This window comes from Dipodomys spectabilis, unplaced genomic scaffold, assembly GCF_019054845.1.
Source record: "Dipodomys spectabilis isolate Male_0828 unplaced genomic scaffold, ASM1905484v1 ptg000324l, whole genome shotgun sequence".
Classification (NCBI taxonomy): domain Eukaryota; kingdom Metazoa; phylum Chordata; class Mammalia; order Rodentia; family Heteromyidae; genus Dipodomys; species Dipodomys spectabilis.
The window spans coordinates 2,952,580-2,975,261 of record NW_024871001.1 but is presented as its reverse complement, the minus strand read 5'-3'; the positions used below and the strand labels follow the sequence as shown (position 1 = coordinate 2,975,261).

The 22,682-nt window shown below is 37.1% G+C and overlaps 1 protein-coding gene across 1 annotated transcript in view; it reads right to left on the bottom strand.

Moving 5' to 3' along the window:
- Sytl5 (synaptotagmin like 5) overlaps positions 1–22,682 on the bottom strand; it is a 93,262-nt gene that overhangs the window by 25,489 nt on the left and 45,091 nt on the right. Inside the window, exons 5-9 of the mRNA XM_042702443.1 lie at positions 22,227–22,361; positions 13,300–13,441; positions 8,795–8,924; positions 6,757–6,863; positions 1,684–1,776 (exon numbers count right to left, since the gene is read on the bottom strand). Of these exons, the coding sequence (XP_042558377.1) occupies positions 1,684–1,776; positions 6,757–6,863; positions 8,795–8,924; positions 13,300–13,441; positions 22,227–22,361 (607 nt within the window). The remainder of the gene's footprint in view (positions 1–1,683; positions 1,777–6,756; positions 6,864–8,794; positions 8,925–13,299; positions 13,442–22,226; positions 22,362–22,682) is intronic.

Below are 22,682 nucleotides of genomic sequence, written 5' to 3'. Positions count from 1 at the left end.
GTTTCACAGTTTCAGGTATTATATTAAGGTCTTTGATCTGTTTTGATTTTTGTACAGGCTTAGAGGGTAAGAGGTGGTGGTCTTGTTTCAGCCTCCTGCATGTATAGACCCAGTTTTTCCAGCAGTGTTTGTTGAAGAGGCTGGCTTTTCTCCAGTGTATGTTTTTGGTACCTTTGTCAAAGCCCATCTTGTAGAATCAGCCAAGGTGCTCCAAAACTGATGGATGAACATGGAAACTATTTTATACATATACTATGGAGTATTACTCCATCATAAAGAAAAATATAATTATGTCATTTGCAGGGAAATGGATGGAAGTAGAGATCATCATGAGTGAGAGAACTCAAAAGGCCAAATATTGAATGTTCTCATTCATTTGTGGAGTACAGACCTAAAATGATGACAACAACAGTCAAGATAATGGGGCATGAATGTAAAGGGGGACTGTCTAAAAGGGACCAGGAAGAGAAGGGAGGAACAAATGAGGGAATACTGAGGAGTGAAGAGGATTGAAGGATGTTCACACACACACACACACACACACACACACACACACACACACACACACACACACATACACACATCTATAAATGTGTATATATATATATGTATGGGTACACATATATATGTATACCCATACATATGTGTATGTGTATATTGTATGCATACATAGAATATGGAAGCTCAACAAGTACCGAATGAATAAGGGGGAAAGAGTAACAGGAACATGGTGAAGAGAGTAAATTTGTTAAAAGTATACTGTTCAAAGCATAACAGGAAATATCACAATGAAAAACCCTTCATATTTTACATATGTAGTAATTCAAAAAGAAAGCTGTTAATTGTGTAGGCAGTGAGAGCTGTGGGTAATTTCTGAATAGAAGAAAAACCTCAGTGGGGATAAGTTTTAGGAAAATGACTGGCAGCAGTGTGGAAAGCAGTTAGAGTTGTGAGAATGCTGTCAGGAAAAGTTATGTGCAGAGAACTTAATTATAGGCTTGAGCTTACTGGGACCAAACTAGGAAAGGAAGTATATGTACGTATGTATGTATCTATCTATGTATGTGCCAGTCCTGGGGCTTGCACGCAGGGCCTGGGTGCTGCCTCTGAGCTTTTATGCTCAAGGCTAGTGTGCTCTCACTTCAGCTACATCTCACTTCAGCTACTTCTGTCTTCTTGGTGGTTAGCTGGAGATCAAGTCTTACAGACTTTCCTGCCTAGACTGGTTTTGAACCACAATCCTCAGATCTCAACCTCCTGAGTTACAGGAGGATTACAAGTGTGAGCCACTGGCACCCAACCAGGAAGATATATTTTTAAAAATCACACAATTGTACATATTTCTGGGCATATAATTTGATAATTCAATACATATATACAACATGTAATCATCAATAATATGAGGACAATTTGCATTTTATTATTTTATGATGTTGGGAATCTTCAAACTCTTCTCTTCTGCTTCTTTATAAAATGAAAAGGAGGAGATGGGAAAATCTGGGTGAGAACCATGGAAAAGAAAGGAATCAGAGCCTTAGAAAGAGGCACAGGGTAATCAGGAACCTACAGGTGCTGTGTACTCATCACATATTTCCCCAAGAATGCTCATATCTCCTATGGAAATGCACAGAAAATAGACATTAGAAAGAAGATCATTTCTGTTTGTGTCAGACAGCTGCTTACAGTTGATAGGCCACTTGCCAGACTGTGGGTGTTTGTAGAAAACTGGGACGATGCTCTGTCATCAACACCTTCTTCAATCTCTTCGAAGGAGTTCTAAGAAAATAGGAAAAATCAGATGTTTGGTTTATTTCTTACCTATAAGTTTTTTTTTAACCTGGAAGACCAATTTCTTTAATGCATATGTAAAAATCAGCTAAGATCTTTCTCTAGATCGTTCTCTTTTTCCCTCTAATTAATCTGAATTGTACCATTAAGGGAGTAGATAGGGGCTGGGGAGGAAGATTGAGACTCTTTCCTAACAGTACTTGCTTTATAGAAAGAACATGAAATTTGGACTCACACATACCTAGGTTCTTTTTCTTCCCCCAGATTTCCAAGGTACTTACATTGGGAAATGTGCTTAAGATTTTTCAACAATATTTTGACCGCTGTGTGTATAAAAGACTAGATTTAAAATAATTTTCCTTCAATACTTTGAGAGTATTTTCTCCTTCATCTTCTTGTACACTGTTACCATAGAAAGCTGATAAATGGGATGCTTGTTTATTTGTATGACATATAATTTGTCTCTAGAAAGTTTTAGAATTTGCTCTTGTGCTTAACAGTCTTTGATTTTACTATGTTTCTAGATGTGAGATGTTACTTTGACACTTTGAAACAAGATAAATGTTTCAATTCTGAGAAATGGAACTTATTGTTTCAGTCTATTTTTGATATTTTTATATTTTGCTCTTTCTGAATATGTTATTTACCCAGCATACTAGTAGTCTTTATAAATCTTTATTTTTTTTGCCAGTCCTGGGACTGAATTCTGGGTCTGGGTGATGTCCTTGAGCTCCTTCAGCTTACAGCTTAAGGCTAGCACTCTACCACTTGAGCCACAGCTTCACTACCAGCTTTTTGGTGGCTAATTGGAGAAAAAAGTCACACAGACTTCCTGTTTAGATTGGCTTCAAACAGCAATCCTCAGATCTCAGCCTTCTGAACAGCAAGGATTACAGGGTGAGCCACTGGTGCCTGACTTATACACTGTCTTTTAATAAATGGGACACAAAATTATGAACATAGAAGGAATTATCATACTAATCTCTTATTATGGATCATTCACTTTAAAAAATTATTAATAAATGTTAGTTATTTCCCTTGTCACATACTTCTCCCCCACACCAATTTGAGATATAACGTAAAGATAAAAATAAATATATATAAGTATAAATATTAATATACTCAAGAGAATGGTTACTCACTCCTATAATCCTAGCTCCCCAGGTGGCTGAGATCAAGAAGATGGTGATTTGAAGCCAATCCAGGCAAAAAGTTTGTGAGATCTCATTCTACCAATACAATCTGGGTGCAATGGTAGGTGCTTGCTAGCATAAAAGTAGGAGGATGATGGTTCAGATTGACCCCCATATAAATAAATGAGAGATTTTTAAAAAAAATAATGAGAGCAAGAATGACTGGGGATATGGCTCAAGTGCCAGAACTCCTGCCTGGCAATTGCAAGGTCCTCACTTCAGACAAATTCCAGAAACTCCTATATCCAATTAGCCAGGAAAAATCCAGAAATGGAGGTATTATATCCTTGATGGTTTTGGAGACAAGAATCTGATGGACTTTTCTGCCTGGGCTAGCTCTGAATCACAACTTTCTGGATCTAAGCTTCCTGAGTAGCTAGGATTACAAGTATGAGCCACTGGTATGTAGCCAGTTAATGTTAAATCAAACTTGTATCCCTGCCATACACTCTACTTGGTTTGAGTGTTGCTGGACTTGTGTTGTTGTTGTTTTTACTGGACTTGGTTTATAAAATGAAATGGTAAATACTTCCTTCTCAATTTTCTGACCATGGTATAAATTTTTAGTATTTATTTTTCTTCAACTGCTTGATGGAATTCATTGGTGAAGGTATCTGTATCTTGACTTTTCCATAGATGGGTGTAAAGTTTGGCCTAAAGCTATTTCCACACATATTTTTAAGTATTCTAAAGGTTTCTTCATATCTAGTGAACTACAACATAACTTGATGGATAACAGACCTATCTTTAAACAAGTAGCCGAGTCTCAGCTAATCTCAGGCAGCCACTGGTGTTCAAATCACATTCAAATAAGACAGACTCAAGTTGGAACCATTGAGGCTTCCTCATTTCCAGTTTCTGTGGTACTTCTTGCCTGTGAATATTATTCTATGTGGCAAGGTGAGGCTTTTTGAACCATTTTGGTCCACATTTTGGATGATTCTTCAATCACATATAATGCGAATAAAATCTGTAAAACTAGATTTGTGATGTGAATGTGTGTGTGTGTGTGTGTGTGTGTGTGTGTGTGTGTGCGCACGCGCACATGTACGTGCCACTACTGGGGCATGAACTCAGTGCCTTATGCTCTTGCTTTGCTTTTTCTCTCAATGTTGGCGCTTTGAATTGAACTATACCTCCACTTCCAGATTTTTTTTCTGGTTAGTTGGAGAATTTCTTGGATTTGTCTGCCTGGGCTGGCTTGAAAGCAAGATTCTCAGATTTCAGCTTCTTGAGTAACTGAGATTACATGAGTCACAGGTGTCCCCACTGATTTGTTATTTTTTTCTAAACAGGGAAGATTTAAATAAGATTTTAAGTTTATTCATTATAGAGCTATTCAGACTGGGTTTAATTTTTGAGTCAGTTTTGGTAATTTGTGTTTATTTTATCTAAGTTGCCAACTGTGAGTGCATATAGTTGTTCATAGAATCACCTTAAAGCCATTTCATTTTTTTTATATTGGTAATGGCACTCCTTTACGTATTCCTAGTTCTGATAATTTATATCACTTTATATTTATCTTGAATAGGGGTGATTTATATTTATCTTGACTAGGAGTGGTTTTATCTTCCAAGGTTACCTGGAGATATTTTTGAAGGTCATGACTGGCTAAGAATTAGTGAAAAAAGGCTGGCCTTAGCCTTAGTTACTTCCAAGTATCCTGTAGTATACGGGATAGACACCCTTGCCACAACAACAAATTATATGGCTCAAAGTGTCAAAAGTGTCAAGGTTGAGAAATTCTGAGTAGCTGAAGATTTGTCAATATTATTGATCTCACAAAACCAATATTTGTCCTCATATATTACAGCAGTTCCAAATTCTGATTATTTTTTCTCTGAAGGTCACTATTGTTGCTTTTTTTTGTATGCTTCTTTGTGTGTGTGTGTGGGGGGGCGAGGTTGAAATCAAGGTTTGGACACTGTTTCTGAACCTTTTTGTTCAAGGCTAGTATTCTATCACTTGAACCACAGTCCACTTTAGGCTTTTTAGTAGTTAAAGGGTCTCATGGACTTTCCTGCCAGAGCTGGGTTTGAACAGTAATCCTCAAATCTCAGTCTCCTGAGTAGCTAGATTTATAGGCATGAGCCATCAGCATGAAGCTACATGCTTCTCTTTAAAAAATTAATTTACTTACTGTTATTACAAAGGTGATATACAGAGGAATTACAATTACATGAGTCTGGTAATGAGTCCATTCCTTTTCGTCCAGTACTTCTCTTCAAGCTTTATTTGTTTAGCAAATGTGTATGGATGCTTAGGTCTCTACTTAGTTTTTAGTTGTTTTTAACCTTTTTGTTAATAAACCACATTTCTGCATGAAGTTTTTGTTTGTTTATTTATTTTTGCCAGTCCTGGGGACAGAACTCAGGTCCTGGACACTGTCGCTGAGCTCCTCTTTTTTTTAAAATTTAATTTTATTGTCAAGGTGATGTACAGAGAGGTTACAGTTACATACATAAGGTAGTGAGTACATTACTTGTTAAACATTGTTACCCCCTCCCTAGTTTTTCTCCCTCTCTTCCTCCCCTGAAGTGCTCCTAAGTTGTAAAGTTCGTTTTCAACATTGTCTTGTGAGTATCGTTGTTGGTTCACCCTTCATCCTCTGTCTCACCATTTTTATTGTTCCCCTTCCTTTCCCTAATTCAGATAAATGTATATACAATATAGGGTGCCAAAATCAAATACAGTGGCAACAAGGGATAAAACATAGGAAAAATACAAGAATGAAAGTAAAAACAAATAACTTCACACAGTACATTCAAAACAACAACCACAACAAAGAAAAACCTCTTGTGTCCATATCTGGGAGTTCGGTTTGCTTAACATCATCTTATATGGTCATATGTATATAGCTATTGAGATATTGTGATCTCTTGAGCTTCTCTTGCTCAAAGCTAGCACTCTACCATTTGAGCCACAGCACCACTTTTTCTGTTTATGTGGTACTGAGGAACTGCCAGGTCTTCATGCATGCTAGGCAAGCACTCTACTACTAAGCTATATTCCCAGCCACGAAGAGTTTTATAGTCAGTTCATAACTATGAAAGATTGTGCTTAAACAAACCTCTAGCTAGTGAATATTCAATCCTATTTCAATGGAGCTGTGTGTTAAATTTATTTATTTATTTGCTATTTTCTTACATTTTTTAAAATTAAGTAATTATTTTCTTATATTTTTGCTGATCCTGAGGCTTGAACTCAGGACCTGGGAGCTGTGCCTGTGCTTTTTTGCTCAAGACTAGTGCTATACCACTTGAGCTACAGCTGTACTTACAACTTTTTGGTGATTAATTTGAGATATAAGTGTAATGGACTTTCCTGCCCAATGTAGCTTTGAACAGTGATCCTTAGATCTCAGCCTCCTGAGTAGCTAGGATTGCCACTGCCTGCCTCTATCTATCTATCTTTCTATCTATCTATCTATCTATCTATCTATCTATCTATCTATCCTGGTAGTACTGGGGCTTCAATTCAGGGCCTTCTGAATGATCTCAGTGATCCTACTGCCTCTGCCTCTTGAGTAGTTAGAACTATAGGTGCATTTAATGGGCCTGGCTCTGATTGTTGTTTTCTTAGAAATGATTTACTTTTTCTAAGTAATTCTTTCATTCACTTGTATATGCTGACTTTGAATACTACCAAGAATAGATATTGTACATTCTTACTTTCCTCTCAACTCATCATCATCTAAAAGTGGAACTGCTTGGAGCAGTTCCTGACCATGGGACTTTCTTCCTGACCATGGGACTCCCTTCCAGATCAAACTTACCAAATCATTGTCTAAAGTTCCAGGGACAGATCTGCTTCTTACACTTTCTGTATCTTCTAAGTCTTCTGTAAAAGACCCACTCAAATCTAACTCAGATCGACTCTGGTCTGGAGGGAGGAAAAGCAAAAGATAAATGTGAATCAGCTTATCTTGTTAGAAGTTCCCATTTCTCTTTCTCCTTGCAAATGTTTCATTTTTATGCCAGTTTTGTTTAGGGATAGAGTACAGATAGTGTCATAGAAGTGACAGCGAGGGCCAATAACTTCATACTGTTTATGTTAACTTCCTTTTTTATAGCATTTTTGAAACTGCCTTGGATTAAGCACTAACATTTGATCACAGGAGTTTAAGTGCTCTACTATAAAATGCTAAGCCTTAATCTTTAAGGCTTCTGCTTTATGTCTAGACTTAAAAAAAAACCTCTTATAGATTCAGTCTTCAATTCATTGCTTTCACATCTGACATAAAATGCAAGTTAAACAATTCTAAAATTCAACTTTTAAACGGTAGAGCACGTTCCTTTCACGTAAAATGGGAGTAAAGAGTTGAGAGGAAGCTTCTTTAGGCACTAGAACATTCTTTCATGAATAAAACATCTTGCTTTTGGTTTTAAAATTATCAGTTAAAGAATACTGCATTTCTCAGTAGTACTGTGGACAGCTCATCAAGTCAGGATAATTTTCACAGAATATTTCCTAACCAAAATCATGCTGTGGTACATAGAGTGGTTTTATAGATGAGAAAAATGGGAGAAGGTGATCAAATGGTTAAGTTTAAAATGAAAAATAAAATAATATAGAAATGCTTAGCATAGTTCCAGAGAGAGTATGTACTCCAGAGATAGGATCTGTCTAAGCTAGCTTGCAACTTTTCACTTTTCTAGGCTAACTTACAATTTTAATTTTTAGTTGTCTTGATAAAAGTGATCACACAGATTTAGAAGACTGGTACACAGAACCTCACATATGCACACTTGTGCATGTGCATGTGCATGCACACACATACTTCTCCCTCTCCTCTCCTTCTCTCTCTCTCCTTCTCTCTCCCTCTCTCTCTCTCTTACACACTCACACACACACACACACATACACACACACGCACACAACCATTTTGGATCTGTCTGAGAGAGATTTCCTAACTTTACCTAAGCTATAACCTGGAATCTAGCCCTAGGCTTTATGAATATATGATCACTAAGAAACAGTAAAATTTTAATGTTGAGAATTTCATGAATTTAGTTCTACATATGGGATACAAACTTGATAATTATGAGCATTCCTCTAAATAGTTTCCTTATTCATAGGTAATGATATTGTTACATAAATATTTGGCTCACGAGATTGTTGTGATAACAAAATAAAATATATGAATGTGTCGTATGTTAAATGGAAAAGGTTATGATTAATACCTCAATGTTATTTGTGAATAACTCATTTAAACCATGAAATAACTTTGCCATGTGGACAGAGAGACCTTCTGGCCATCAAATCAGTTGAACTATTTTTCTCAAACTCTGGTCAAGTAATTTTATCTATCGTATCAAACATATCCTAGAGCCATTTAAATTCCTTACAGAGCCCTAAAAATTGTCAATGATGCCTGGCAAGAGTATACACTCAGTAAATGGATATTTCGTGAATGCAATAGCATGAATTAAGCAAGAAAGCTCAGTATTCACAGGTCTCTGACCTCAAACCTTGATACCCCCCCTTAAAAAAATAAAAATAATTGATCCAGACTCTGTTGGCTCACAACTATAGTTATAGCCACTCCAGAGGTGTGGAGTGGAAGGACTGAAGTTTGAGGCCATCTCAGATAGACTCTATTTCCAAAATAACCAATAAAAATCAAGGCTGAAGGCATGTTTCAAGTGGCAAGTGTCAGCCTAACAAGTATGTGGACCTGAGTTCAAATCCAATGCTACAAAAAGTGGATGATTATTCTTTTGAGGCATATAACAATAATACCATAGAGAATAGTCAATTCCATCTGATTCCATCATTTATGACAACAGAGCAGTCATGCTGTAAATGATCACCTGAGCAAACAGAGGCCCCAGACACTGCTATGGAAGGTGTGCCCGAAGTATTTCTGCGGTGGCTCTTTGTGAGGTTTTCAGAGGTGCTTTCAAACGCAGCCAAACCCATGGAATTTTCAAAACCATGTTCCTTCACCGAGAGTACAAAAGAAGAAAGGAAGATTATATTGATGAATTTACCTTAAAATCCTTCCATATAAATCTACTCAGTATACATAAACTGATGTGTATTACTTTTTAGGAGGAATGAACTGCTATTTAAAGGAACCTCATCAGCAGCCCATAGAACTCCAAAACTTACTATCAATACAGTTATTCCAAAATGTTTTCTATTTTGCACAAAGGCACTTGAATATGTTTTTCATTTGCAAAATTAGCATTGTAATATATAGTTAGCAAGAAGGGACCAGGGGGAGAGGGAATGAAATAATAGGGATTATTGAGGAGTAAAGAAGATTGAAGGATGCTGCGTGTGTGTGTGTGTGTGTGTGTGTGTGTGTGTGTGTGTGTGTGATTTCACAATAGCATAATGAAATCTACCAAATGCTGTTTGAAAAGGTGGAAACAAGAGGAGGATTGGGACAGGGTGGAAGTGATAAATGTGTTTAAGTACACTCACTATGTGTATGAATGGAAATACCACAACGAAACCCTCCTATATTAAAAAATGTACACTAATTCAAAAGTAGAAAAAGAAATGGTACAGGTATCTCCAGTCTTGGAAGACACACTATGTTTAAGTAATCTGGTGAGCTTTACACTGTTTGATTAGCATGTGGCCTTACAAATCTGGTCTTACATTTCGTCTCTGAATATCTACTTTGCTACCCTGCTACTTGCTCTGTAATGTTCCCCAAAGACCCATATATTAGACGCTTGGTCTTCAATTTGGTGCCATTAGAAACCTTTATTTTCTTGCTTTCATATCTTGGAGTTCATTTGGATTAGCATCATTTTGTATGGTCATATGTACATAGCTATTGAGCTATTGTGATCCTCTGCTAGGACTATCCTAATTATTGCAAATAAGGGAAACCATGGAGCCTATGTTTCTTTGGATCTGGCTTATTTAATTTAATATGATATCTCCATGTCTTTCCACTTCTAGAGTAAGGACTTTGTCAGCTTACAGAAGTAGCTGATGGGGGTGGGAGAGGTTGCCTGCTTCAAAATAAGTGCTGTCTGTAGCAGAATTCAGTCTGAGTCTAGTTTTCATTGTAACCTATGATAAAGCAAAATGGTCCCAACCATTGCCAGGTCTATGGGGATTTGACTGCTGCATCAATACGCAACTTGCTTTAATATTTTAAAAATGTGGACTATTTGAGAAATAGGCTGAAGTTCAATGTCTATGTAGATCCCATCATGGCATGACAATGATCAAACCTGAAATAGACCTTATAAATAGTCCAAAATGTGCCCTTCAAAGTCCTACAGTGTGGAATGCCTTCCTTGTTGCCTTCACCTTACACATTCAAGTATACTTTAATAAACTCATTCCAGAGAGCTGTGGCTCTGACTTGCTTAGCATGCTAATCAGTTTAGTTTCAGCAGCTTGTTTTTACTTCTTCATTACTTTCCAACACATAAGACCTTGTAGCAGAAGTTATATAGCTCCCAAGTCTTCTACTTGCCATGGGTTTATCAACAGAATATGACAGAGGTTAAATGGCTAAATGAGTTTAGGTCAGTTTTTAGCAGTTCTTCAAAAATTTCTTCATACATGGCATCCTCTAATGAAGCAAAACCAACTTCTTATTGGCAATTATGATGATGGTAAATTTTCACACAGGTGATCTAGCGCTACTGTTAATATAGAATAAGAGTAGAACAATTGATATTGTAGAGTCATTAACATGGAATGCATGCCATTGAGCTTCTATATATGAAGCCTAAAATGAGCAAGTTACATCACAGTAGAGGACAGGTGAGAGGCATTCTTGTCCTGAAAGTTTATGAAGTTGAAAAATATTCCTAAAGCAGAAAAGAATATTGAAGCAAAGATATGCCAAGAAATTGGAGAAAAGGAGAAATTGTGACTTCGACTATTAACTGTAGGTCCTCATTCTCTTTGTTATGAAGGAGCAAATGTGTTTTGTAAACCACTGTGCAGTCTTATTTTTAACATAAGATGTTTCTTTTCCTCTTTCCTTAGAAAAATTACCTTAGTCTAACCCATAAGGAAAACATGAGATCAACATTGGCAGTATTTATAGGCAATGTACCCAACTTCGTTGAAGGCAGTTTCTGTTGACAAGGTGATTTTTCTCCCCTATCCTCTCAGACAGTACCTGAAAAATAATCCTTGCTTTGAGGACAATCCTTGCTTTGAACAATTTTTTGGGTTATTTGAGAGAGTCAGCTGTTCTTCCTTGACATAGTGTTTTTATGGACTTTTATATCTGTTGATAAACTGAACTACCCAGCCCGTCTTTCCTTCCTCATTGGATGGGAGCCTCCACTCAATCTGCATAACTGAATAGCATAGAAGGGTTCTCAATATACTGCCTATCCTTGTGCCAGTATCGGTTCTGATTGCTCTGTGCCCCTTCCTTACACACTGCTAAATATGTTGAATATCATTTCTTGTTAGGTTGCCAAAAAAGTGAGCATAACCATCAACTGTCTATGTGCTTTTCTGACTACTGAACACAGTCTGCTTGCTGAGCTTAGCATACGTATTTGCGACATTTAAAAATATGCCTTTTAGCTTAGCAATTACGTTCTAGACTAAGTGTTTGAATAAATATCATATTAACATTAGATCTGTTGGAATGTCTTTTTTCCCTTAAAATATCTACAGAAGGGCTGGGAAGTTGGCTTAGTGGTAGAGTGCTTGCCTTGCAAGCATGAGGCCCTGGGTTCGGTTCCTCAGCACCACATAATCAGGAAAAGCCAGAAGTGGCGCTGTGGCTCAAGTGGTAGAGCTCTAGTCTTGAGCTGAAGGGCTGAGGGACAGCGCCCAGGCCCAGAGTTCAAGCCCCATGACTGACAATATGCACACACACAACACACAAACACACACACATACATACACACATATATGTATCTACAGAATCTAACTGCTTACTACCTTCACTGCCATCTCCCTGTTCTAACGCCCAGTCTTTTGCTTGGCATATGGAACTTTTGCCCCTTTAAAGACAATTTAAATGTAAATTGGACCTGTTTGGTTTGGCTATTGTATAATGGACTAAAAAGCTATATTATTACAAATGATCATTTGTGGCTGATTTTATTCTATACGGGTCATGTACAATTTTCATGGCAGAGACAAGTGCTGTTCTAGGGGACATGTCTCTGGGACATTTTAAAACCAGAACCAAATGTCTTTTCAGTTTCAAATACAGGTTAAAAGATTTAGGAAATGTTTTAGAAACTGGCTGAATAGGACACTGACTTTTCAAGTTAGAGGTTGTCTATTTGTGGAATCAGTATCATAGAGATGATACTTTGCCCCAGACATCTGCATGGGCAATTCTTTCATTTTCTTGAAGTATTTGCTTGGTCTAGACCTCAACAAATACTAGTAGGACCTCAACAAATACTGATTGAATTGAAGAACTGTGGTTGATACATAAAGATTTTAAAAAATTATCTTCAAGTAATTATGCAAGGGACTTTTAACTTAACATGTATGAACCTGTCATGTATACAATGTATCTTGATCATAGTCACCCTTTTCACCATTGTCCCCTTCCTAGTTCCTAAATATAGATCCTAGAAACATAGTTACTTTATTGATTAATAAAGAATCTGCAAATGAACTATATAATTTGTGGGTGGGATGGGAGGGGAAAAACTGGAAGAAAGCGAAGGAAAGATTGACATTATCCAAGAATAAATGTACTCATTACCTGATTTATGTAACTGTAACCCCTGGGTATATCATCTTTGTAATAACAATAAAAAATAAAAAAATTTTAAAAATCTAGTAGAGGCTAATTCAATCTAACAACTTCCAAAAGAGTATTTAACAAAAATGAAGTATTTCTGCCAAATGTTTTTTTTCCACCTTCTCCTTTAAAAATATAATTTATTAGATTTAATATGCAATTTAAACTTTCATTTATACATTGATATACTATTTTAACAAATGTACAGAAAAGTCTAAAGAGTTTGTTATATTCTACTTTCCCAGATTCACAACACCTTGGAAAAATTTTAGTATGGTTAATGTATGAATATGTTTTCTGAGAAGTAACATGGAAGTTCGCATTCAGAACCTCCTATAAATTCCTTATATTGGTTTAAAGCATATAGCCATTTAAGTCCCTCTCATACAATGCCAACTGTAAGCCTTGTCTTTTCTGTTTCTTTTCACTTTGGATTTGTGGCTTAAAGATAGAGATGCAGGAGACTTGGTTTAATGAAGAAGATTTTTATCACTGAACAGCATAAACAGTATGCTCTGAAATGCTCTGAACTCAAACCCAGTCTTGGTTTGGGGGATGAAGTCATGTTACAGAGGCTGGCTGGATGTCTCTTTACATCTGTCAACTTACTCTACTGCTGACTGAAGAAGTGCTGCGTGTACTTGGGGCTGGTGATCTCTGAGTGACCAAGACTACACCATTGCTCCGGAAGCTTTTTGGGATCCCAGGTCCAGTCTCCTGATCAATGAGATCTGATGAAGCAGTGCTTCCCCTAAAGGAAAAGAACATTAATTCAGGCTTTAATAAGGAAACAGAGTGACAAAGACACAGGCAGAGAAATTCTGACTTGAAAATGGTGAGGACATGTTAATAACACTAAGTTAACAAGAGTCACTCTGGAACTATTCAGAATAACGTCACACTCTTCAAAGACTTTCAGGCCTTGTTAGGTTTACTCCATTTGCCAGACTCTAGGGTACTTGGCAATGAACTTCACCCTACCTTTCCAACTTTATTTCCCAATCCTCAAAGCATACTCTCAGTGCTGGGAAGGTGGCTCAGTGGTAGAGTGCTTGCATTGCATGTATGAAGCCCTGGATTCAATTCCTCAGCACCACGTAAGTTGAAAAAGCCGGAAGTGGTGCTATGGCTCAAGTGGTAGAGCGCTAGCCTTGAGCTGAAGAGCTGAGGGACAGCACCCAGGCCCAGAGTTCAGGCCCCATGACTGACCAAAAGGCAAAACAAAGCAAAATAAAAAACCATACTCTCAGCCATTCCACGGCCCTGCTTATTCTCTCAGTTCATTTCCTCTTGCCACCTCTGTTCTACCTAGTTCTCATTTGCTTACTATCTGGCCAAGCCATTCTATAGTATTTGACAATAGAATGTCTCATTTGGTGTTCGAATGTACAGTCCTTGGTATCTTTCAACTTTGAACTGCCTGGGAACAGACTATGTGTCATATTTACCAGGATATCTCCAATATATTCCTCAAGAAGTAATTTAGCATATGCTTAATCAAAGATTGGAAATTACATTTTATTTCTTTGTGGTTTTAGTTTATGACTCATAGTGCATACTTAATAAATGTGCTGTGAAAATAATGACATTTGGTAAATTGGCTTGAATAACATTCATATTTGCTAAAAGGATTCATTTCTATTTAATAATGCTAGAAGGAAAAGAGTAATTCCTGCCTTTCACGTGATCACAATTTTCTCATTAGGTGCAGCTTCCTAAGCCAATGTAAAGTTTTGACAAACTAAAATTTAAGAGAAGAGTTTGACACACTTTGTTGTCACACAGTATGTGTGTGACAAAAATTCAGAATAAAAACAGACTTGTCTATCCAACCAAAGGTCGTGCCTATTCTAGTCTCCCACAAAGCTCATTCATTATTTCACTAAGATCAAGTTCTTTTAAACAAGAATTTATTATCAGAATGAGTTAGCAAGAGGAAGATAAAGGAGCAGAGAGCAGGAAATGCAGTTTTGGGGATTTGATTAAGAGAATTTTGAATTTTTTTCTGGGCAGCATGCTTATGATGGTCTATGACCCCCTCTTTATAGAACTAGCTCTCCAATTTACAGTGCTATGAACTCAGTTCAGGAGGAGCTTATGATTTTATTTGTTGATTCTGACAACAACCCAATTTTCTGATTAAGGAGATTGATATAATTTAGAATTCTAAATGTCTGATCCCTCCTATCAAATGACACATTTCAACAGTTGAAAAAAGTTAGGGATTACTTTTTAAAGACAGAGTCTATCTCTGTAGCCAAGGCTGGCATAGAATTTGTCATCCTCCTGCTTCTGTCACGATAGTAGCTGGGTAGTTAGCCAAATTCACACTTTTCCAAGTGTTTCTGTTCACTGCAGTGTTTTACTTAGAAGGAACTTAGAGATGTGCTCAGTGATACTATGTTCTGACCATACACTTTCTACTTTCAGAACAATCGTCTTCAAAAAGCTCTCTCTAAGAGAGGTGCTGGCGGCTTATGCCTATATTCTTATTCCTCAGAAGACTGACATTCAGAGGACCACCATTGAAAGCCAGACCAGGAAGAAAAATCCATGAGGTCTTATCTCCAAAAATAACCAGCAAAAAAGCAAGTATGGCTCAAGTGGTAGAATGCCAGGGAAGCAAGTAAGCTGAGCAAGTGCAAGGCTTTGAGTTCAAGCATTGCATAAAAAAGAAAAACAAAACAGAACTCTCCTCATTGTTTGAAGCTAAATAAATAAATAGATAGATAAATAAATAGTCTCCATTAAAAATAGAAAGGTTAAGGGTAAATCTTGTGGAAAGAGTCAAGAGTCCTAACCAAAGGGATTCATGAGGACAATTTTTCTTGTGTCAGAGCTAAAGATCTTCCCAGATCTAGGTGGTTTTGACCAAGTTCCTATCATGGATTAGCCTTATTGAAACTAAAAGCACTATATATGGAAGCTTTGGTAGAAAGTGATTAATTGTGGTGATAAATTCAAGAGGCTATCCTGTAATAAGGAAATAATTTTTGTGATCCTACGTCAAAGTCAGCTACTGGAAAATATTGCTGCCAGCCACATTATCTCAAAGATGACATACACTTTCCCATTTGTCCCTGACATTTACTGTGAGCTCTTCAAAAAACATTTTCCTTTCAGTTGATTAGACTAAGAAAACATTTAGTCTAATGAGGCAGAGAACCATAAATATTTGAGTCCCAACTCTTTTAGATGTTATATGAAATATGACATAAAACACATGAGCTTTTGCCACTTAAATAGGAAGCTGAAACAAAAGGTTTCTCGTCTAAATTAAAGTAGAAACGTTTAAGGCTAATTAAGAAAGAGCTATTTTTTAATTCAAATATGTTGCTGTGATTTAAATAAGAAGTGTTAGAAATCAGAGCCAATAAACCTGTAAGCTAAAGTGTAGGCAAGGAAAACTGGCAAGATGGAGACACATTTACCTCATCTTAATAGGAGCCAAGTGTAGTGATATGTCATTGTTAGGGGCACTTGGCTATTCTAGGTTACTGAAAAACACATTTTCTAAGTTAGTTAGGAAATATATCTCATTTACTTTAGCTCATGAAATATACTTTCCAAAGCCTTCTGTTTTGTTGCCTGTAATCCCATGCTACTCCCAAATCTTGATGATGGCTTCTCAGATGTATCTATTTCCTACATAGAGGATCCAAGGATAGATAACAGGGTGGAGAATATAATTTAATGAGCTGCCTTTCTGGTTTACACAATGGCCTCCAAGGTGTCATAGTGAGGAAATAATTTTCCAGGATGAAGCATTTCCAAAGTGGTTGACAATGTTGAGCCTATGCTGCTGGTTAAATGAGCACTCTCAAAAGGCAATATTAACATGGGAAACACTAACACCCACTAACACCAACACAGATCCAATATTGTGTAACATAGACTCAATATTTCTTCTGAAGTATATGAAATTTTCTAACTTTAGTTATTTGTATTCTAATATTAGTAGGTAGGAAAGAATGTCAGATGAGAATGCTAAATGGGAAATAAATACCAAGGATGAGAAAGAAAAGGGGAAAACATTGAATGTAGCTGTAATTCCTGGTCTTTGGTGATTCCAGATGCTGCCTTTGTCAACTGCCGTATGTGAGATGAGTGGTCCTCAACTTTGGCTGCACATTAGAGACACCTACAAAGCCGTCAAAAATCCCCATAGCCAAACCATACCCTACACTAATCACACTGAATTGTGAGCATGGGATCTAGGCATCAGCACGTCTTAAAACTCGCCAGGTTATTCCAATATGTACCTAAGGTTAGAAAACATTGGATTAACTGTGCTACAAGGTCATTGATTTCAGACATCTGTCCACCTGCACTGTCCCCTTCCTTTGTCCCATGATGTTTTTCATTCAGCCTAGTGCTCACATGAAGACAGCTGAGCTGTTCTCATGGTTCACACTGTGATAAATGGAAAGATACTTTCTGTATAGGGAGTAAATACGTTGTATGGGTTAGCAAACTATGGCTTATGGAATAAATTTGGCCACCAAATATTTCTGTATGGCTAGTAAGTTAGAGTAGTTTTGGATTTTTTAATAATTGAAAAAAGAATAATGTTCTGTAATATGAACATTAGATGTAATCCAAATTTCAATGTATAGAAATAAAACATTTTTGGAACATAGGAATGCTTATTCATTTATGTATTCTTCCAATTTCATGCTCCAACACGACAACTGAGAAAGAAAGCATGTGGACAATTTTTAAAGTCTGGTAAGAAGTTTTCTATGAGCATTACAGTACTTTATCTAATAATCAAGACAAAGCAGAGTTAACTTTGAGGATCTGGTCAAGCTTGAATATTCCCACCTCGTTCTCTTCCCATGGCCACTGAGAGGATGCTGCAAAGATGGCAGTGGAAATTGCATTCAGGACAAAATTAATTTTACTTTGCATGAAACAAAACAGATGCATCATTTAATAACTCACTTTCCACAAATAATATATATGAGGAAAGGTATAAAAATACCATATTTCCAGGAGAGAACGACAGCTCTGCATGGTTTCTAATGGTTCCTTGTCACTTCCAGCAATTCATCCTCTGGCCAGGGAGATAGAGGTGTACATATGACTTGGATTTTGTTTAACCTTTCACTCATATTGTAGAGTAGTTAACTAAAACACAGAACTCCTTGCTAAATTTGAATTTTAGATAATCAAAAAATTTTAAAGGGGCTGGGAAAGTGGCTCAGTGATAGAGTGCTTGCCTTGCATGCATGAGGCCCTGGGTTCAATTCCTCAGCACCACATAAGCAAAAAGAAAAAAGCCGGAAGTGGCACTGTGGCTCAAGTGGTAGAGTGCTAGCCTTGATCTGAAGAGCTGAGGGACAGCACCTAGGCCCAGAGTTCAGGCCCCACAACTGGACCTCTCCCCCAAAATGTTAAGAATTAGGATGTTCCAAATAGATGAAAAAAATATATTTAAAAGTTGTGGAAGTGGTGCTGTGGCTCAAGTGGTAGAGCGCTCACCTTGAGCTGAAGAGCACAGGGACAGCACCCAGGCCCAGAGTTTAAGCCCCACGACCGACAAAAAAAAACAATCTTAAAAATTGTATATTTCAAATTCAAATTTACCTGGGTATTCCGTATCTTATTAAGTTTAGAAATCCCACCTGAGGTTATCTATAGTCAATGTCTATCTGGTATGAGTTTGCAATGGCTCAGCTCCATCAAATGGACAAAGCTCGGGGACATAGTTCAAGCTCCAGAGTCCTTTGTGAGATTAGGCTAGATCCTTAGACTCAGATTGCACTTGAGATACTACCATTACTTAGATCCATTACTCAGATACTCTTCTCTATTCTACCAATCCTAGGACCTTATGTTTTTCTCCTGAAGTAATTTCATTAATAAATGACTTGCTTTTGAATCTTGGTCTGATAGAGAACTCACAAATCATAGTACAGCAACTACTCAGCACAACTTAGAAGGGATTCAGAATCACTCCCTTGAATAGCATTGTGTTTATTAACCATAGTCTACATTACAATCTTAAAAAAAAAACTCTTCAGTCTAATTTGTTTAGTTCCTAGCAACCAGTGAGTGAATAGCCCTTTGCCATTCAGTTTTCAGAGCTGAAGAGACTGCTAAGCGTTCCCTAACCCTGCTTTCAAATTACTGGAAAAAGATGAATCAATTAGACATCTAATAAATTATCGTTTCCACTTTGATATGATATGAATTTTTAAAAGAAATGGCTAAGCCTAGATGCTTAGCCATTAACAGACCAAAGAGGAGGATATCACTATCTCTTTGGATGATAGGAGTTAAGAAAAGGTAGGAGCTACACTTTAATGGCTCAAGTCTGTAATCCTACCTACTTAGGAGGCTGAGACTTGAAGATCAAGGTTCAAAACCAGCCCAGGCAGGAAAGCCCATGAGACTCTTATCTCCAGTTAAACACCAAAAAAGCCAGAAGTAGAACTATGGTTCAAATGGTACAGCACTAGCCTTGAGCACAAAAGCTCAGGGACAGAGCCCAGGCCCAGAGTTCAAACCCCAGGACTAGTAAAAAAAAAATAAAAAAGATAAAAACATAGGCCCTGAGTTCAAGTCCCAGAACTGGAACCAAAAAAAAAAAAAGAATAAAAAAAAGACAAGCAGCTTTCTGTCCCAACTTTCTAAGGAATCTTTTAGGAATAATGGAACATATCTAGTCATTATCATTGTGATTAAACACATGTCCCGGTAATGTACTATGTGATTTTTTTGTTTCTTTTATATGTTCTTCCCCCATGGTATAACTCCTGTCATCACTATATTTGATTCCAGTGCCCTGAATCTTGTATATACATTTTTCTAATTTGGGGAGGGGAAAGGAAATAACGAAGTGCTGAAACAATAAACTTGACAGCTTCCCCGGGGGTGGGAGGTGGGAAGGAGTTGGAGAGGTGGGGAGAGAAGGGGTAGTAGGGGAAAACAAAGGAGGGGTAAAAATGCTCCATAGAAAATGTACTCATTACCTTACTCATGTAGCTGTAGCCCCTTTTTCTGTACAGTATCTTTACAATAAAAATATTAAAAAAATATGTCCCGGGAAAGGGACACTTTGCTCTACTTATCTCCTGAGTATCTTTAGTGTTGGTCTCAAGGGGAAAACACTGTTCTTGACAGGCTAAAGCCAAGGCAAACTGATCACTATCCCATTTCAGGGATTCACAATTCAAACAATAAACAATTTCAGGACTTTCTCCCAGTTCACAGTAAGAACGAGAAAGCTCTGTGTCAAAACATCAGTGTTTGGAGAAACTACATATACATATGAATTTACAGCTTTCAGGTTATTTATGTAATACAGTTGGCAAGGCACAGGGAGTACATCCAATTAGACAAATTCTAGAATAACAGTACAAGTACTACGATATTGGCACTATGTCTCTGGTTCTTACTGAATAACTGTTAGACAAATAACTTAAAGGGCATGATCTAATTTTGTTAAATAGGCTTGGAGTCTTTGCTTCTTTGTTAAACAACTCTATTTCCTCTTTTCTAAATTGTCCCTCTTAAATGCCAGCCAAGATGGCTCAGAGTCCCCAAGAGCAACACAAACTGAGCTATGTATCACTTCTAAATAATTTTTTTTATCAATGTTATCTTAGAGTCAGGGGTCTAACAATTAAAAATGAGATTTTTAAAGAAAGTGTTCTGGGATATAACACAGAAGAGAAGCAAACCAAGATCAGTTCAAGGACAGACAACCATTATATGATTTTTTATTGTGAAATTTTTATCAGTAGTCTTGGAACTTGGGGAAATATTCATACATTCCTTGATAGTGGATAATAACTGATTTCTTTTTAAATTTATTTTTTCTGAATAGTTTTACAAAAAGTAATAGTGGCTTGCAGGAGTGATGTACAAAATAAAAAAGTAGGTATGGAGAATCACCATGGGGGAAAATAACTCAATAGTTAAAAGAGTGAACCTTCTGGGGAAGTGTTCTGGTCATTAGTCTAAAATATATTATAATGTGTGGGTTCAATCTCCAGCATCATGGGAGAAAAAGGATTAGAAAGATCACAAGATTACAAGGAGAATTCAATTCTGCTTGTAGAACCTAAGGAAAAAAGAAAAAGAAAAAAAGTCTGGCAGATTTAGTGCCTGAACTAGTATATTACTGCAGCTCCAAGCAAACAAAGGAGTTAACGTTTGGACACACCAACGAACCATGAGCGTAGATCTTTTAGGTCTCATCTCTAGCTTTGATACATGAATCATGAAAATAAGCTTTGACTTTAAGAAAATGAAATCTGATCAGAAGTGACTATGCTCCTAGATTTCATTGCTATTTGTCCTCACTTTTCTGACAAGAGATAGCTTTGTGCATAGGATATTTTCACTTGTTCCCTCTGAGAATAAGTTAGAGGAGGTAGAACTAGAAGAAAATGGAACTTATGGAAAATACTATGTCAACTCAAGTGATGCAATTATTAATGTTTTTGAAAGCTGCAAAAATTAATATGAAACCTAGAGGCTTATTTTTCAGATGCTGTAATAGAGGAAGATCATATCCATAGTCATGCATATATAAGTACATGTATTTGCATAGATATGTATATATGCACACATACAGAACATGATACTATTTGAGGGAACAACAGGGAGGTAGGATAGGGAAAGAGAAAATGGAGGGTGAATAGTGAAGAAATATATTGTGCCTATGTATAAAAAAATAGGACAGAGGGGATGGGGAAAGAGAACACGAGATATATCCATATTCATAATACTATGGTGAAAACCTCTGGTAAAATTAAAATACACTAAAAATAAATGAATGAGATAAAAGTAAAACAGGCTCTGTTGGGGAAGGGCAAGTACCAGTTGTAAGGAAAAGGGTGAAAGAAGAACTATGAGTTGAGCACCAGTGGTTTAAACCTATAATCCTAACTACTCAGGAGGCTGAGATCTGAGGATCATGGTTCAAAGCCAGCCTATGCAGGAAAGTCTGTGAGACTCTTATCTCCAATTAGCCACCACAAACTTGGGAGTGGAGCTGTGGCTTGTGTGGTAGAATGTTAGTCTTGAGCAAAAGAACTCAGGGATAGTGTTCCAGCCTCAAGTTCAAGCCCCAGGATTGGTACAAAAAGTAGAACAATAAAAACTGTTGAAATTGTTCTAAGAAGAGTGGGAGATGGAAAAAGAAGTGATGGGGAAATGTTTGATTCGGGTGCATTATATGGACGCATGCAACTGCCTCAACAAAATCCTCCGTGTACAATGCTAATAAAATATTCTTAGTAACACAAGAAATTAATGAAGGAATATATCTGACCATTGAACTACATCCTTTAGTCCCCAAACACAAATCTGCATCCCTGCAGGCGACACAATGGTTCCAATAGATATAATCTAGAAGGAAGGTAAGTGCTTTCCATTTCAACTAAAAATTATCTTCCTGTCTTTTGGTATTATGTGTTAGGTCTACAAGCAGCAATTCTTTACAGACACTTAGAAGCCCTACTTGGATATTTACAAACCGAATCCTCTGGTGGTTCCCATTGTCCGTTCTGTGTTTCTCTTACCTGTCTGAACCGGGGGCTGACTTTGATCCCCGAAAAGTTTGACTGTCTAAATCCAAGCTGTAACTCCGACCACTTTCAGTTTTTGGAGTTGTGATTTCTCCTCTAGTTGCTGATCGGAACTTGCTAAGAAGAAATCTGAAAGCATATTAACATTTAAAGGTAAGATACAAAGAAAGCATGGAAATACCACTTTAAGGACACAATTCTAGAGCTGGCCATAAGTGGCTCATGCCTATAATCCTAGCTACTTAGGAGGCTGAGATCTGAGAACTGAGGTTAACAGCCAGCTGGAGCAGGAAAATCTCTAATCTAAAATCTTCAATTAACCATAGAAACAAAGCCAGAAGTAGAACAGTGGCTCAAGTAGTATAGCATCTGCCTTGAAGGAAGAAAGCTAATAAATAGCATCTAGGCCTTGAGTTCAAGCTCTGGTACCAGCATACACACACACACACA